This window comes from Cyclopterus lumpus, chromosome 15 (assembly GCF_009769545.1).
Source record: "Cyclopterus lumpus isolate fCycLum1 chromosome 15, fCycLum1.pri, whole genome shotgun sequence".
In the NCBI taxonomy this organism is placed as follows: domain Eukaryota; kingdom Metazoa; phylum Chordata; class Actinopteri; order Perciformes; family Cyclopteridae; genus Cyclopterus; species Cyclopterus lumpus.
The window spans coordinates 7449370-7465682 of record NC_046980.1 but is presented as its reverse complement, the minus strand read 5'-3'; the positions used below and the strand labels follow the sequence as shown (position 1 = coordinate 7465682).

At 42.7% G+C, this 16313-nt stretch overlaps 1 protein-coding gene across 2 annotated transcripts; it reads left to right on the top strand.

The window, feature by feature from the left end:
* Positions 1-13151: 13151 nt before the first annotated feature.
* olig3 (oligodendrocyte transcription factor 3) lies at positions 13152-14036 on the top strand. 2 transcript variants are annotated; one of them, XM_034552489.1, is made up of 2 exons: positions 13152-13692; positions 13741-14036. In XM_034552489.1, the coding sequence occupies exons 1-2, from the start codon at positions 13152-13154 to the stop codon at positions 14034-14036; spliced, it is 837 nt and encodes a 278-aa protein (XP_034408380.1). The 2 variants fall into 2 exon arrangements, with proteins under 2 accessions (XP_034408380.1, XP_034408379.1); XM_034552488.1 differs by having other exon boundaries at positions 13152-14036.
* Positions 14037-16313: the final 2277 nt, after the last annotated feature.

Sequence of the window (16313 nt, the reverse complement as noted above, 5' to 3'; positions counted from 1 at the left end):
TATATTGTTGTATTTTTTAAGAAAAAAACCTCCCTGCTTGTCACAGTCTGCACAACACGACACGGTGTGGAGTCGTTTTATAGAGGCAGCAGCAGTTTAAAACAACAACCATGACAAAACAGGCCCACAAAACAGAGGGAGAGAGAGAGGGACAGGCAGGGAGAAATAATGATGCGTGTGTGTGTGTGTGTGTGTGTGTGTGTGTGTGTGTGTGTGTGTGTGTGTGTGTGTGTGTGAGTGTGTGTGTGTGTGCGTGCGCTTATGTGTGCATCTGTGAAAGAGTGTGAGGGAGCTAATAAAGTAATGTGATGGATGATCTCCTTTCTCCCAGAGGGACCAGCACCATGTAAATTGGCCCACACAATGCATTATGGATAAGGCAGTTGAGATTATAGCTTGTTAATGTGTCCCTCCCTCGTCCCCTCCCTCTCCTCTCTCCCCTCTCTTCTTGCATCTCTCTCCCTCCCTCCCTCTCTCCATCCCTCTGCTTCGGCTCGGGCAGAGACATGGTCACCTCATTGTCGGGGCGCGTGTGTCTTTTTAGGTGCAGATGGAGAGGAGCTGTGCTGCAGGGATCTGCCAGGCTTAGTGGACTAAATGTGTGTATCTGTGTGTGGAACTTATATTACTGACAATGTGGGGATTCAGTCACATCATCACCGCAAAGAGCTGGTCCCCACAACGTAAACTGAGGGTTAAGATTAGTTTTTTGGTTACAGTTAGGATAAGGTTTAATATGTTGTCTTCAATGTAACAAAAGCAAGTTATTGTGTGGTTTTGTGAGTGTGAGAGACAGACAGCTAGCCGGGCAGTCAGCAGAGACAGTCCGTCGACAGGGGCCAGGGCTGTGGACATATGTCTCCTCCCTCCCTCACCCACCCCACACCCCCGCCAGTCCTCCTAAGGGGTTGCAAATCCCCAGAAACCTGCCTCCGTCCCCCTTTGACTCCCTGATCCTCCAACACTCCCCTCCCTCCATCTTGCAGGCCTATCCAGGGACCTGTCGGGCCATCTGTTGAAGCAGGACCAGAGGAGTTGGTCTGGAGTGATACTGTAACATGGCGATCTGGCTAGTCTTACTAGCAGGGGTATTGTGTGTGTGTGTGTGTGTGTGTGTGTGTCAGGGCATCCCAGGGTAGATGTTCTCTTGCATATTTGTCCAACAAAAACAAATTGTTGTGTATTTTGGGACTTTCATCATTATGCTCGGTCGTAAAGCACCATACCATTAAAAACTGAGCTTATATAAAATATTAATGAGAATATATATATATATATATATATATATATATATATATATATATATATATATATATAAATACAAGCCTAATTTATAAGCCATTAAAGACCCATTTAAATGTGTAAATTGTGTAGAGTTGAATGGCGTCAGATTACCATAAAGGCTGCTGAGGAACCATGTAAAGGGATTCTTCTCATTCGCCAACGTTAGGGATGCTGTGAATTTAGTGATGACTTGCATCACATCTGAGATAGCTGCATTAGCATGTGACCAAACAGAAAGGGGACACCATTTTACTGCGATGGACCATCTTTTTCAAGTAAGTTTTTAAGTCAAAGCGTTCATAGTTTAACTATCGACCAGGGAAGTAAAACATATGCAATCTGAACTCAGCGTTCACAACCAGCTGCATGGTCCTTTACGCAGTCTAATAAACAAGTGTACAGGAACCAGCAGGAAGATGGCTGAACGGGCCCACTGAGAGCTCAACACCTGCACACATTCAGCTCACCAACACAGCTGCTCTCATACACTGTGGTGTTTTGGAGATCTGCTGGTCTTTGTTTACTCTTTGTGACTTCAATGATCCGTGGGGCTCAGAAACCTTTTGAATGCCTTTTCATGGGGATATATAAGTATAGCTGTGGCATTGAACAGGCCATCCATTTCTAGACATGTAGATGTGTTTTCTATTAAAAACGTTCTCACGTGCCACACAACCTGCAGAGATTTAAACCCTTGCACGCTGAAGTTGCAACAATTACTCTTAATATAGATGAATCTGTCGAATTATCTCCCATCTGTAATGTGTCTGAAAATAATAATAAAAATATACAAATTGCATGTTTTTCTGTCCAAAATTCAAAGACATTGCATTTGTATGATGTGAATCAGAGAAAAACGGCAAATCCTCACATTCTAGACGCGGCAACCAGAGAACCTACAACCGAGCTGTCAATTGACTAATCAATTAATCAGCTAACTGCTTCAGCACCAGACAAGTGTTTTGACTGTCCTTGTTGACAAAGCAGGCCAGATTCCCCACAACCTTGAAATGGGTTATAATGGGGGTTTGAATCACATAGCGTGTTCCCGGCTCAGTGCGTCTTATTCGGTCTAGAGCCAAGCGAGCTTAGCGAGGTCTGGTGTGTGTGTGTGTGTGTGTGTGTGTGTGTGTGTGTGTGTGGACCCTCCGCGTCTGTGAGTGTGGGTGGTTGCCTCCACCCATTAGAACGGGTCATCTCTCTCTCATGGAGAGTTTTCACGGCTGTGGAGCGGATTAGGAGGAGGAGGGGGGAGAGAGAGGAGGAGAGATTATTGGGCAGGCTGGAAGAAGGAAGGAGAGAGTGACAAAAAGAGAGCATTAGCATCTACACTTCAGCATTTGTTTGTGGTATGTAGCCGACACTCATCCGGGTTTACAGTGGGTACAAATGGAGGAACAAGTGAATGCTGGCATCTCATCACAAGTGGCCTTTTGACAAAGAGGAGAGGAGTTTGTTGGGTTAAAGAGAGACTATCCTAACGCAGTTATAATTACATATTTATACCGCGACTCTTAAAAAGAGAGGAAATACAACTGTTTCCATCCCACTGTCAGGTTAATTCAATGCAAACATACGTTTGTGACCAAGAGCAGATCTTAAGTTGTGCATGTTCTTGATGATTTATGCTTTGATTCAATGTTGAAAGCCAAAGAAATGCAGCGAACAATCATCTACTTGTCTCACTCTCACGGATATCTGTGTGTCCATGATATCTGTGAGGGTGAGACGCACATGTTCTTCAAACTGTGAACAATTGCACATTTTCTAGTGAACATTTTTAACATTCCAACAGTGTTTAAAGTGCTGAGATATTTTCATTCTAAAACATGTATTTTACATATTTTCATCTTAAATTTCATATTCACGATTCTTGACATTTTGCTGTACTATTTGTATTTCTTTTCTCTTGCTATAATTGTTGTAACCGTTATGCACCAACATACCTTGAAAGATCACTTGCATGTAGTGAACTTTATTTAGAAAGCTGCTTTGCCTGATGACGGTCTAAAGACAGAAACGTATCATAACGTTCATGGACATAAAGGACGATGTCTTCTCTTGCCTCCCTACAACAACTCAACCGAAAGAAAGATTCCTCGTATTGTATGTAAAGCATACACTTTGTAATAAACCTGTGTCTGATTTAGATTCTGAATCAGATATTTGACAGGTTATACATGATCAAAACGTCATTTATTGTTGTGAAATAAACTTTTCTTCAGGCCATCGGCTCATCTGAAGCCAATGTTCTGCTATTTGTTAAATACATTCTTCAATTTCAGTGACAATTGAGTAACACTTACTGAGATTGCTGAATTTTGCTACTGTTTTTTTTTTTTTTACATTTTGATTCAAAAACGCACTTTGATCTTTCCATTTTACTTTCTTTTATACTGTTTTTCGCCCAGATTTTTTAAACATTTATTTTGATTTTTAAAATCAACATAACAACACTGACACAAAAAACATAATCCTTAAGGGAGAACAAAATAGTATATACTTGGATGATCAGAAATGAACGGTATTGGTGTTACTTTCTGAGAGTATATGTACTGTACATATCCATATCATACTTTATACATACAGTACCTACCATACTTTCTTTTATACTGCTATAAAATCATCACATGCATAATAAACACTCGTTACTCAAAACAAGCCCTAGTGACTTTATCAAGGCTTTAGGTGGAGATCCACCTGTATTATCAGTGCATGTACGCTGAACCATTTGCAGGTGCACCCTAGAAAGCTAATTACTGAGCTGACTTTGGGGCTGAACATCCCATCTGAAAACACCAGAAGATAAGTTAAATATTTTAGGTTAAAACATAAATCACACAAGTTACCATATAACTATAAGTCCTTTGAATCTCGAAAAAAAAAAAAGAGTACAGATAATAGAATTAGGCCTAATCTGTTGTGGTTGTCATGAACTAATATGTCAAAATGTGTCTAATGCATTCTCAAATCTGAGTGAGTTGGTTTAGAGTTATAACCTTTAGCTGTATCTTAACAACGTGTGTAAAACACCTGTCAACATGCCACGATATGTCACTGTAAAACAGCCCTAAAGTGTCATCGTGTCCCATCCCATATTCATAATGAATTGCTGCTTTGACAGTCAGAGATGCTTTTAATGAGAAAATATTAACTTTCTTTATGGAATGTTTGCTTTACATCTTAGTGGCTTTCTGAATGCAGCCTGAAGGCGATTAAAACGTAAAGTCAACCAAACATTAAACCAGACAAAGTTTCTCATTTACAATTAGAGTTTCTTAACTGCTGTCTTCCTCATTCACACACACACACACACACACACACACACGCACACACACCCACACACACACACGAGGAACACCAGTCGCCAGTTGGTCTTAAAGAGGCAAATTCCTCCGCAGCATTTTCTCAACATCGTAAAGCGTCTGCCGTTAAAGCGATGTTTTTTCAATCCGTCTGCTCTCCCTGACACTTCCGGATAACGTTGGCGTTAGGTTGATTTGGGGGAATTTGCACACCATATGCTGCTGTGTCAAACACCTTCATTTAAGCGGGCTATGGCTCTGCATTCCCTAATAGCAGCATCATTGGAGCTTGTTTATCTAATGCGCCTGTTAATGTTATTTATTGAGAGTCTGCCCGCTATCCAGTTCCTCCATGCATGCTAAGGAGACAGACATAAGATATGCAAATGCTAACGTCGGCCCAACTTCACGGCAGTAAAACGGAGCATTTGCATTTGATGTAGCACATAATAAACTGGTTATTAGCATTTTAAATGCGTCAAACAAACTTGAAAAATGTGGCCTGTGCTGGTGTGTTTTTTATTATTGCTGCGTGCAGTCAAAACACACATACACATGCCGCACATGCCTTCAAACACCAACAGGAAAGTGTGCATGAGCAGACACATAAATATAAAATGTTCTGTACCACAGGAGCAAACGGGGGTGTCACGAGGCGAAGCGTCACAGGACAGATGAAGCGTTTGATGAAGTTGTTTCTCTGTCTCTTTCTCTCTCTCTCATGCCATAAAGTTTCTTTCAGAGCATAAAAATATGCAGACGATTCATTTCATCGACGATTCATCCTCCAGGCTCCCAGAAAAGGAGGTCTGGTTTCAACTTTGACAGTTCCTACTATGGTCTCTGCACCGGGCCGGCTGGTGATTCATTAATGGAGAAATGTTGACCTTTGAACGTATTCGAAACTCAAGGTCAACCCCCTGAAAAACTGATTCAAGGACGTATGACACATTCTGAAATGGTACCATGGAAAGGCAGAGCAAAGATACTTTTTACACATTGGATTTTATAGTCAAATCAATTACATTTTATTAATTTTTTAAAACACAAATTTCCAATCTGTAAAGAATCTGACGCCCTCTGTCTTCAGACCCCTGATCAAAATAAGATCAAACTAAATGTGCAATAGATGTCGTGTGTACAGAATAGACCAACGCAGTACAGCATGGATGCTTTTTGAAAAAACGATAGCCGTTTAATAATGTTTGTATTTATACCAGCGTCATTATGGCTACACAAACACATACAGCGGTTGTTGTGGACAACCTGAGAGACGGAAGCAAATGAGCGGTGAGAGAATCTGAGCGAGGGAGAGCGAGCACAGGGCGCAGGAGGAGAGCTGAGCTGCCTGAATTGGTTTTTCATTAGCGGTTAATGATGTGATAATCTCCCTAACAGTAAGCAGGCCTCACACCGTGCAGGCTGCAACGCTCCTCTAATGGAGTGTGTGTGTGTGTGTGTGTGCGTTTTTTTTTCTTCTTCTTCTTCTTTCCCTCGTGCATCTGCATTCCCACATACATTGTGTGTTTGTGTTAGAACACTGTATTTGTGAATGTGTGCGATGATCTTGTTCCATTAAGATTGAGATGGATGGGCACACACACACACACACACACACACACACACACACACACAACCATAACCACACACGTGCATCAGCCAGACCTTGATTCGAACTTTCCTCTCTACATGTAACCTCGCTCACACACACCCTCACCCCCATCACACCATCCTAAATCCTACATGTTAATCTCTCTCCTTCTCTCTCCCCCTCTCTCTTTCTCTAAAACGTACGCAAACGTACTCGCTTTCATTCTCCGCTCGCAGAGACCCCTGCTTCATTTTCTGGTCATGTGCACCCATTGCGAGGGGGCGAAGCGGACACAAAGTGACACAGGGCGCAGCATGGGGAGGAGAGGGGGGCGAGGCTGGTGCTGCAGCCTGAAAGGAGGCGATGGGAGGTGTCCGATTGTCCCGCGCTGAAAGGGACAGTTAAAAGGAGAACCTTGTTGCGAAAGCTGGTGGGCCGGGCTGGAGGCTAGTTAAGTGCTGGTGGTGTGTGTGTGTGTGTGTGTGTGTGTGTGTGTCTTTGTCTGCTTGTGTCTGAGTGAATCCACTGAGGAGGAGGAGGGTGACTGATGACCGAGGTGAGGATGATCCTGGAGATGATGGGTACGAACGTGAGAGGAATAGTTTGACATTTTGGGAAAATATTGATACCACTCTCTTATATATGTCCGTTTAATGTGATAAAGCAGGAAGCTCTCTGGCTGGTTAGCTTAGCTTAGCATAAAGACTGGAAACAGGGGGAACAGCTAGCTTGGCTCTGTCCAAAGACAACACAATCTGCGTCTCAAGCTCACTAATCTACATGTTATTATTGTGTGTTTAATTTGCATATAAATGACAAAAAGAAGTGTAGAAAACACGACAATAAGCCGTTTTACAGGGTTTAAGTTCAAAACTATTTTGGAGGCTCCGAGCAGTTGCCAGGCAACCGGTGGCGAATCCAGAAAGTTTGGAGCCGTGGCCGACACATAACCTCCTGTGAAATGGCGAAACGACGTTCTTACACTTCAGTTTTTGTTCAGATTAAACAAACAAGATACGAGTTAGCTATTTCCTTTTGTTTCCAGTCTTTGTGCGAAGCTGAGCTAACCAACTGCTGCCATCGGTGTCGTGTTTAACAGTCAAGAGTGGCGTCGATCGTCTCGTCTTATACGAGAGTTTACATCATACTTATATGTGATGAATAAGCGAACCTTTGTGTGAAAAAAGAAAACGATTCTAGCTGAAGAGAGACATTTATCTTTGACCTAAATGTGTCAAATCCAACATGATCTCACCGAATTTGCGTAAAATGACCACAACCTCACTTATTTCTGAGCTCTGGCGGGTCGAAAAAGTGACCTTGAATCTGGATGTAAGAGCTCTTGCATCTAAAGGTGACAAAGCAAAGATTAAAATCTAAACTAAAAACAAAACATTTCTCCTTTCAAAAGAGCCTATTTTGGAAATACACACCTCGAGCAGTGCATCCAGATGAAAAAACAAACCAAGACAGAAAACTTGTTTCTGTTTGATAAAACTCATCATCAACATGCTTCAGAAAGCTTTGAGATCCCAAATTGGTATCAGAGCGCGTTCAGACAGAGAGCAATAAGAACTTGAAGGTATGTTTCTTCATTACGGAAATGTTAATTTGACTTGTTTTTTGCCTAATTAACGCCAATGTCTTCCAAGAACAAAACAGCCCTGCAAATAATAATTAGGAACTCAATATTCATGTTGGTGGAGATGGTTGTGAGGCCTTTAATTAATGAGCTTTTAATTGTTTGATCGTCTCCTTAATTAAAAGGCTCGCTATAATTTGAAGGTTTGTTTACTTTTCACAAAAAGAAAAGGAATAAGAAAAGACAGAAATCTTATTGATATTCTCTTTTACACAGAATGTACCCAAGGAAGGAAAAATCTGACTTTTCAAAGTTAACCAACCATTTCTGAGAGGTGCAGTACATCTTCTTACTTTTCACTGCTTTATTTGAAAAATAAATGAATCTCAGAGCTACTTTTGACGAAGGCTGGAGCGTCTACTCGTGTTGCTGTCTTCCATCTGCCGTTAGGATGCTTCAACCTTTGTGAAATCTCTTTTGGTGACACTTCAAACTGGTTTGATGGCATCTTTGACGGGCAAAATTAAAGGAGTACAGATCAACTGTTACACATGCATTTGGCATAATATACTGTATAACTAGATTAGAAAAAAAGGCGTCATATTCATATTTTATATCATCTTAAAATAAACAAACAGAACTCCCTGCACAAACAAAAATACAATAGGACAATAGAAAAATAAATGCATATTTCTGAGCTGGGACTTATTGACTTTATTCCATGACATAGTTACACATAGAAAAAACTAAATAAGCACAAATAAAGTACTTAGACAGCAAATTCAACTCAATAAAGTGATGAGTAAACAAATATCAGAATAAATAATAAGCATTTTATGTCTCCTCGCCTGTCAATACAATGTTTCTGTTGTTCTGCTTCTCTGCTCCTATTGGTTCCTCAGTTATTACAATCATCGCTCAAACTTTTTTTTAATTCATAAGTTAATGAGACCATCTTAAAAGATTATGACGATGGGATTTAAAGCCACTATTTTTTTGGACTTGAGTCCTCCATATTGTCTTTATTGTCTCTAAAACACCAGCATTTAGTTGATGGTCAAAACAGAAAGAATCATGTCTCATCGACTTTTCATGTACTTTTAACAAAATTGCCTGCAATTTTAAGAACAATGCTTTTTAGAATAGTATTTTAATGACTCTGAGATGATCAAAAACAGTAACTGAAATGAACCACATTTTCTCTAGATTTTACAATCATTTCCAAAATATGCGTAAATGCAATAAATAACATTTGACTTTAAAAAGCAACCTTGACACCTTTCTGCTGCCACCTTGACCTTGTGACCTCTGAGTGGTGGCGAGACCGCCGCCTACTGTCTTCACATGCTGGTGGAGGGACGCATCCATTGACTGTTTACTGCCCTGAACGTGTTAGAGGGGGTCTAGTGCCCCCACAGGAGAGAGAGAGACGGAGAAGAGATTGGTTTTGGAGAGCGTTGGTTCACCTCTCTGATATATTAAAACCATAAATATACAGATGTTTCGCTAAAGGTGTATACTGTCTTTTAAATCCTGTGAGTGTTGTGGACTGAGATATAAATTACATAAAGAAGACAGAGTCTAACTCTATAATAGTCACTCTCTTTTAGCTCTGTTTTTGGTCTCCACCAACTCCTCATTGAAATATCTGTCTCTCTGCTAAATGCTCCGCTATGTTCACCTGCTACCAGTCAAAGACAGCGAGTCACTTGTACCAGTGAAAAACTAAAGGCTGCACGAGATTTTATTAAAAGCTATGGTCGCTGACTTGTCATTGAAGTGTTAATCAAGCACAACTGAAACTCAATATAAAGCTGCATTAAGCTGAGGGGAGGCGGGCTCTAAAGACTCAAGGTTTGCATTATGTAAAGAGTAACTTTCAGGAGTTAATAAGGTTTCTCGTGAGTCGTATGAAGACGACAGGTCCTTACGACGTTACTGTGAAAGTGAATCGCGCAATGAATATTTAATCTTAACATGTGTTTTACCCTAATTATCAATCAGTAAAATTAGCAACTGTAATAACAAGCCAATGAGGACGTGGTAATAACAGCCTATCGCCACTTTAAGTATTTCTCTAAAGGAAGACAACATTTCCCAGGCAACCATTCACTTTCTGTCAAGAACACTTTGCTGCTTGATTCATTTGTGCTGAAAGAATATCTCCTTGTCAAATCAACGGCGTCAGGACCTCCCCAAGGGGGACTACACCAATCTGAAGGGTTGGGAGATGTTAAAAAGATTAGGAAAGTGGTGAAAAACCTTTATGCTGTCCCTAATAAAATGTTTTTTTTGGTGTAATCTTTGTTTATTCAACTGAATAGTGACAAATTATCATTGCAAGTAGACATTGCTGGGTCAAAAAGTCAAAAATGATGGTAACAAACGTTATAAATTACAGTATTTAGCCTGAACTAATATAAAGTATTTAGCCTAATAGTTAATTACATCTTGGAAGAGCACAAGACATTCCATCAGCAATCAGTAACAAATAGTGAGATGTTTTAAAAGGGCTTGGTTATTAACAGTTTTCCACCATAATAACACTTCGACTGAGTCAAAACAACCCATTGAGTTGGGTGGTGTTCTTCTCATGGGTGTGTGTAGGTAAACCCAGTTTTGACTCAAATTCTGGCCCATATATAGCTGTTCTTTTGCTGCCCAGGAAACTGATGTGAGAGGGCATGCGAGCCACTTATGAAAGAGAGAAAGATTGATAAAAGAGACAAGAGAAGAAGCAGGAAGAAACTGGAAAGAAGAGACAGTGAGCGAGAAAAAGTGTGAGAGGACAAGAGCGGGGAATAGATAAAAAAAATTTAAAAAAAGAAGATAAAAACAGAGGAATAAAAGGAAAGCGAGGAGCTTACGCGGTGAAAAGAGCACATTAGGGGCGACCTGCTGCGACAGTAGTGTGGAGGACGGTGAATAACTGCTTCCACTTAGACCAGTGTCCCAGTGGTGTGGAGCCAGGGGCCTCGGACGGACTCACACACTAAAAAAAACCCACCAGAAATACATAAATAAAGCAACACATGAATTCAAAGGCATGTTTTCCTGCACAAACTGATACCTGACACACACACACACACACACACACACACACACATGCTCACATACCTCCTCTGTGAGCTCTCCTCTGTCCCTCTCATTCACACATTTCTCCACATTGGCCGGATTAGGAACACTTTCTCTTGGGTGTGCGAGGCTGCCCCACGCACAAAGAAACACTTGGGGACAGGATTAGTAGGCTTACAGCGGATTCACATATGTCCAGTTCAAGCAATTGGTATTCAAAGCTTTACACGTTCAAATGCCACCAAGAGAGAGCAAAGCCGACCGGCGCTTTCCTTTGCATTGGCTGCACCTTTATGAGAAGGGCTCTTTTGCAGGGGGCCAACAATGAGGCCGTGAATACACATTTTTACTGTTCTACCAGGGGGATCTCATTGGAGAAGGATAGAGCGGCGAGCAGAGTTTGAGACAGACTTTATTATCCGAGTTTGAAGTGCTGTGTGTGTGTGTGTGTGTGTGTGTGTGTGTGTGTGTGTGTGTGTGTGTGTGTGTGTGTGTGTGTGTGTGTGTGTGTGTGTGTGTGTGTGTGTGTGTGTGGATAGACGGATAGACAGATGGATGGATGGAGGGAGGGATGCTGAGGTGCTGGTCAGGGGAAGAGTGCTTCAGTTACTTCCACATGTTATTGTTTAGCTCTCTAGTTCCTCCACTCCACCTCCACACAATAGATCTGGAGGAGACTCTTCAGAGTGGAGAAAGCGCTCTCAGCAGCTCAATATAGACAATACTGAGTCAATCTAATGTATTCTCCCAATATGTTAACACAAAAAAACACACCTTCTGAGATCTGTCTGTTTGCGTGATGAATCAATAAAATATGATATAGTTATATGATAGATATATGTTTCTAATTGGTTTATTCTCATGTTTAAATACTTTAAACTAGTCCTTGTTTAGTATTTTTAGACGTGAATGAAGGGTTTACAACACATTTCCCCTTGAGGAACAAGTAAATTATTTAGCTTTAAATTCGTGAAATTATATAATGACTGCATGTATTGTGAGTCGTTTTTTATACAATATTGTCATTGTCATCTATTTTTCAGAATAAATTTTGTTTAAGCTATATCCTATATTTAATTTAATCTTTAGGGATAACATTTAAATTACAGGCTGACACATCACATATTTAATAATGATGAAGAAATGAAATGAAGGATGACCCTTCTGTCAGACATGGAAGCGGTGAGAAGTTGCGTGAAGGACCAGACGTGAGGCCCGCATGCTGCCATATGGACAGCAGAGTGCGGAGTGATCGGAGCGGGCATGTTACCTCTGTCCCAGCGGAGGCCGCGCACCCCTGTGGCCGCGGGGAGCCGCTGAATGGGAAAGCAATTTCCTTCCCATTCCTCCCAGTTCTCTCCGGCAACAGCGGCCGAACCGAGACTTTGGCTTTCCGATTCGACTGTCCGATAAACACCCACAAAATGAGCACTGTGGAGGAGACTGGAAGATCACAGTCTCTCCTCCTCGTGGTGCATTTCATCTATTTTAAAACATGTGAAATTATCAAACATACTGCGCGAGGTTATAACAATGATTGTTGTGCGTAAATGTCACATTGCGCAGCGAGGCAACGGCCGGGCACAACCGATATAGTGTGTCACTTTTTAAATATTAAGTGTACAGGAGGCTCTCCAAAGAACTTCTATAGGTTTGACACACACAAAAATGCTATAAAAGAAGCAATTTTCAAACTGACCAGTTTCTTCCAGGAAGAGCAACTTTTCTGATCCGCGAGAGGAGAGGGGAAGAGAAAAAGAAGAAGAGGAGGAGGAGAGAAAAAGAAGAGAAGAAGAAGAAGAGGCGCACTGTGCCCCCCAACGGTGTCCTGACAATAGCAGTGAATGGTTGCGCACCGCGGTCACTGGGACAGTCAAAGCACACCGCCCCCTTTCTAACGGGCACGTCATCCTACTAACTAGGCGTTATGAATAGGAAAGCCGCTTTTGTTTTCCCCGCATATATAAAAAGCCTCTATCGGTGTCCTCCTCGCCGCAGACACGCAGAGACACAAGAGGAGATGAGATAGAGAGAAAAGAGAGAAAGGAGAGCGAGTCGGCTGAGGCAAAGTGGACACCGGTGTGATAAGAGGGACAGAAGCGTGGGACAGGAGGGGTACGGACAACATCAGGGGACCAGAAGGACTGAGGGCTCCAGAAAGAGAGAGAGGGAAAAGAGAGAGAGTGGGAGTAGGAGAAAGAGAGAGAGAGAGAGAGAGAGAGAGAGAGAGAGAGAAAGAGGGGGTTGAGAGAGAGGGGGGGTGGGGGGAACCAGCAGCAACCTCCTACAACAACCTCGAAAACGAACCCATAAAATGAATTCAGACTCCAGCCAAAGCAGCAGAGCCTCTTCCCCGGACATGGACGTCATGTCTCTCCGAGAGCACCACCCACACCACCATCACCACCTCGTAGGCTCCTCCGTGTCCTCATCTACGCAGAGCGCAGAGCTGCGCCAGAAGCTGAGCGCCAGTGATCTCCTGAGGTCTGGAGACCCCAAGTCAGTCGAGAGCAGCAGCAGTAGCAGCAGCAGCAGCAGCAGTAGCAACAACTTCAAACTGAAGAAGCAAGTCACCGAGGAGGAAATGTACCATCTCCGTCTCAAGATCAACGGCCGGGAGCGCAAGCGCATGCACGACCTCAACCTGGCCATGGACGGTTTGCGCGAGGTGATGCCCTACGCGCACGGGCCCTCGGTGCGCAAGTTGTCCAAGATCGCCACGCTGCTTCTCGCCAGGAACTACATCCTGATGCTCAACAGCTCCTTGGACGAGATGAAGCGGCTGGTGGGGGACATTTACGGAGGGCACAACTCAGCTTTCCACTGCGGCACCGTGGGGCACGCCGCCGGGCCCGGTGGACACCCCGGAGGCCCCGTGGCTGCAGCCGCTGCCGCAGCCGCAGCCGCAGCCGCCGCTCACCAGGTGCACCAGGTGCACCCTCTCCTCGGGAGCGCGCTGACCACCTCCACGTCCTCCACGCTGACGAGCTCGCTACCGGGGCTCACGTCCATCCGAGCCCCCCACGCACTGATGAAGAGCTCCCCGTCTGTGCCCCTGCAGCTGGGCCCCGGCTTCCAGCATTGGGCCGGACTGCCGTGTCCCTGCACCATCTGCCAGGTGCCCCCTGCACCACACATCCCCATCACCACTGCCGGCCTCACGAGACTCACAATGGAGGGCAAGGACCTGATGAAATGATGCCTGACACACACGCGGAGACTGAGAGATATAGCGATGTTTGTAAATAGAGAATTCTGGGCATGAGGGTGGATTTGGCATCACTTGTGCATGTTGTTGTTTAGTCTGTTTTCTTGTTGGGCGTATGGGAAGAAAAAAAAACACGTTATTTTCCTCCTTGTAACAAGGACTTTATAAAGACTGATGAATTTGCCAATTGAAGGTAAAAAATAAAAAGTAGTGTGTCATGCAACAAGATGCCACGACCCTCTCGTGTCTGACTCATAGTGTCACACCCCGGTGTGAGAGGTGAAGGAGGCTGCATGGACGTGTTGATTTCATTTGACCTTCTTCTTTTGTTTTTGTATCAGGCATCATTTTTGTGAAAACGAAGAATGCTCTCTGTGCCTTGTACCAAGGATTTTAAAACTTGAGTTGTAAATGAAAATAATGACATTCATGTGTTATTGGCTAAAATGACTGCGCGGAAATTTGTTTTAAAATTTAGATTTATTTTCATTTCGTGGCTCACTGTATGTCCACTTGCTTTTGTTATTTCTTCTCTCTTTTCTTTTTTTGTTTGCATGATGGTATAATTATCACAGCATGATTGTTTTTGCTGAACTGAATTTGTTATGCCCAGAGACCCCGTGTCTTTATTTTTGTAAATTGTTGATTGATGAAATATTTATTATCGCCCAGCGTCCCTGGATGACATTTCAATAAAACTGAAATTATGGATCATATCTCACTGTCTTCTCCTCTTCATTTTAAGTAACTCTTAAACACTTAATAATAATATGTGTCATATCAATAGTTTACATTTCCTGACGTCTAGTATAGGTACATTTTAACTATTAATTTACTTTTATTTGAATATTTGCATCGTGACAGCATACACACTTGGTTTATTTTCCAGATAAAAATCAACGTTTATACCCAAAAATATATTCATTTATTTCAGTCAAAGCATATTAAATTATCTCACATTTTCAGTAGTAAAAACAATTTCGAATTAAAGCCATCAGTGTATAAAAAAGTAACGATGTGCTAACGTTCACAAAAGATAATTCCATTTAGCAGAATACATCATTTTACAAGAATTCGCACTAAATATGTAAAAGGAAAACTATACAAGCGTGTGCACACATTTAACCTTGTTTTCTTTCTTTAAATTATTCGAACCACAATATAATTGTTCTTGGGTATGAATGAGAATAGCAGAGCTTTAAAGATGCGTGTCCCTCTATTAGAATTAATATTTTGGACACAGCTCTAAAATTAAATTGATGGACCCCGAAAGCTGCACAGGGTCGATCCCTCCACAAGCATGCACTTCAAAACTATTTTAAATCTGACGTTATGTCAACACGTATTTCTCCTCTGCGCACCTTCACTTTGCACAAAAACACCAGCCGATGACATTTATTGAACATGTCCGAGCAGCCATGCACACATGTTAAAGAGAGCTGGAATGAGGATGAAACGAGGGGACGTGGCTGCAGCCTCACGGAGCCCAGTCGAAAGCGCTCCGCCTCGGGGAGCGCAGAGCGGTTTGTCCGCCGGGTCCCTCGGGTGTTCCTCCGTCTCATCTCCGCAGCGACAGAATGTATGTTTGTGGAGATTACAAGTTAATTGTTCATGGGGGACCAAGAGGAGAACATCACATCACAGAAAGGCGTCGGGATTACAGGCTACTAAATGCGAGAAGATTATACATTCAGCAACCCCCCCCCCCCCCCCCCCCCCGCCCCCCACCTCCTCCTCCTCCTCCTCCTCGGCCTCGGCGCATGCAAATGAGCGCGTGGATTAAATAAAAAAAAGAAAGAAATCGAGAAAGAGAGGAAAAAGAAAAGGAGAAGAAGAACCCCCACCCCCTTTGTAACTTATTTCGGAGGGAAGAAAAACACACGTTCTGTGGCTAAATTGAGAAAGAGTGAAAGAGTTCATTTTACACTTCTTGTTTTTGTTTTTTTTTGTCTTTAGGAATGAGCATGGCCTGTCTGTCCCGCGCAGGCTGCCAGATGGGATGTAAATAGCTGGGTAGCTGCAATGGCCTTTTAAGCACACAACACTGGAGGAGGATGTTGTCAAGGGAAGCTGGCAGTTTGCGAGTTAATAGTCATGAGTTGAGGTAATTACTTAAGGTTTATTATGCTCCCATTTCAAAGGAAATGGACTCTTCAATGGGCCGAGAAATACTTCTTAATTCTGGCTAATTAGAAGCCGAGCAAAGCAGAGACAACTGCTGCTGCCATAAAGCACCGTCACATTCATGGAGGGGAATGATTTGTAAGT